This window comes from Mesitornis unicolor, unplaced genomic scaffold (genome assembly GCF_000695765.1).
Source record: "Mesitornis unicolor isolate BGI_N332 unplaced genomic scaffold, ASM69576v1 scaffold30209, whole genome shotgun sequence".
In the NCBI taxonomy this organism is placed as follows: Eukaryota; Metazoa; Chordata; class Aves; order Mesitornithiformes; family Mesitornithidae; genus Mesitornis; species Mesitornis unicolor.
This window is the reverse complement of record NW_010205796.1, coordinates 6,384-8,477: the sequence shown is the minus strand read 5'-3', so window position 1 is coordinate 8,477 and position 2,094 is coordinate 6,384. Positions and strand designations below refer to the sequence as shown.

Below are 2,094 nucleotides of genomic sequence, written 5' to 3'. Positions count from 1 at the left end.
GCAGGGGGGGCAGTTTGCAGGAGGTATAGGGGGCAGTTTTCAGGGTGCAGGGGGGCAGTTTGCAGCCACACTCCCCACACACAGCATGTCCGGGGAGGGGACAGGACCCACAGCTCCCATGTGCACCCCATGCTGGTGCAACACCCAGGGCCATGCTGCCCACCCCAGTTGCACCACTGGCTCCACTCCCAGCCCTTAAGAAGCAAGGACACAGACAGGACAGGGGCAAGACAGCAGGATCCGGCCCTGCAGGTTTATTGAACCCAGGGAGTGAAGCTCCCATGGCACAAGGGGCTGGGGCGGCTTCACTCGTCCCCGTTTTTTGATGGACATGCAGTTGTACACGGCGTACCGCAGCAGCTCCTCACACACCTTGGCCCTGGCAGGGGGGACACTGGGTGGCATCAAGAGTCCCATGCTACCCTCTCCCCACCCTCCCAAATGTCCCTGGCTGCCTGGGAGGGGACCCCCAATGCCAACCCCAGAGAGGGAGGAAGAGCCCCTGTCCCCTGTCCCCAGCTCAACTCACGAGGAATAGTTGGGCAAATAGAAGGTGCAGGAGCACGTGGAGGACTGTGGCATCAGGTCTAACGCATCCAAGCTTGGGAGAAAGGATTGAGAGTCAGACCCTGGCACCGCACAGGGACCCCAGCCCCACGCAGGGACCCCAGCCCATGCAGGAAGGACTCACTTTGACCTTTCTGGGTAGACAGTGATCTGGACCGGGAGGCGGCTCCGGCCAGTGACGAACTTAAGGAAGCGGCTGAGATCCTCTGGGGAAAAGGACAGGACTCAGGGCACGGGGACAGGGCCATCCCAGTCACTGCAGTCACGGCAGGAGATCCCGGGAGCGCAGGAGCATCCCCGGGGCGCAGTGCACTGGGTACCCAGTCCCCTGGCCCACCCTGTGCACATGAAGAGCAGGGGGAGGCTGGGGGTTGCTCACCGCTGGTGAAGTTGTTGAGCGCCTCCAAGAAGTTCTGGACGCGGGAGTCGTTGGCGGGAAAGTCCTCAAATGTGACTGCGACAACGAACACGCAACGGCTTTGTAAGGAGCTCCCAGAAAAGCAAATTGGCAGGGGACACGTCCATCCTGCCCTTCCCTGAGAGCCCAGACTGCAGACAGGAGAGGAGGAAACCCCTCTGCTCTCAGCGAGCGCCTGGCAGCCCTGAGTGATGCTGGTGCGTGGTACAAAGGCAGGTGGAGAAACGGGGGTTCCAGTTTGCAGGGGGGCTGTTTGCCTTTACCCACAGCAGCCAAGGAGCAGAGGGACCAGAGCGGGGACTGGTGGGGTCTGCAGCTACACCTGGAGCATCCCTACCCTGGGTCCCTCTGGGTCATCCTTCCCCAGGCACCCCACAACCAGGGACGGAGCACAGGGCAGAATGGACTCAAAAGGGGAGTCCAACCCACACAGGGGGGCCAGGAGCAGCTTTTGGGGCTGGCTCTGCCACTTACTGAACCTGCGCAGCTCGGCCATCGTGATCTCGGGGTCCCCGCAGATCTTCTTCTCCAGCTGCTGCCAGGTCAGCAGCTCCAGCACGGGCTGGGGCACCACGCTGAGCAGCCCGGCACGCATGGCTGCGATCTGGAGGGGACACAGCAAGAGCCTCATGTCACCGTTCTGGGTCTGAGCCTAGGGCAGCCGCCCAGGCCATGGGGGTGTCCACAAGGGGACATCCTGGGCACATAGGAACCACCCAGCTGGTTTTGGGGACGCATTTTTGCAGCCACCAACCCCGCAGGTACCAGGAGGGCTCCCCGCAGCAGCAGAGGCCCCATGGATGGCGTTACCTGCTCCTTGCTCTCCTCCAGCCGAGCCTTCTGCGCCAGGCGGATGAACTCCTTGCGGTCCTCGTAGCGCACCACGGTGCTGCTGCCGTTGGGGATCAACTCCACCACGCGCTGGTCGCTCAGCACCGTCGTGTACGTCAGCTCTCTGCCGAACATGAACTCGAAGGCCTCCCTGTCCACCCCCTCCAGCACCTCCAGCTGCTTCACCTGCAACCCCAAGCGGCCAAAGCCATCACGGCGGAGCTGGGGCAGCCACAGGAGCACACAGCATTGCCGTGGCAAACCCCAGCCCCCCTCAC

General features: G+C 62.9%; 1 protein-coding gene across 1 annotated transcript in view; it reads right to left on the bottom strand.

Moving 5' to 3' along the window:
- Window positions 1-195: 195 nt before the first annotated feature.
- Window positions 196-2,094, bottom strand: part of LOC104546210 (E3 ubiquitin-protein ligase HECTD3-like) — an 8,269-nt gene continuing 6,370 nt past the window's right edge. Inside the window, exons 15-20 of the mRNA XM_010191544.1 lie at window positions 1,796-2,052; window positions 1,460-1,589; window positions 947-1,021; window positions 692-773; window positions 530-601; window positions 196-379 (exon numbers count right to left, since the gene is read on the bottom strand). Coding sequence (XP_010189846.1) covers window positions 196-379; window positions 530-601; window positions 692-773; window positions 947-1,021; window positions 1,460-1,589; window positions 1,796-2,052 — 800 coding nt within the window. The remainder of the gene's footprint in view (window positions 380-529; window positions 602-691; window positions 774-946; window positions 1,022-1,459; window positions 1,590-1,795; window positions 2,053-2,094) is intronic.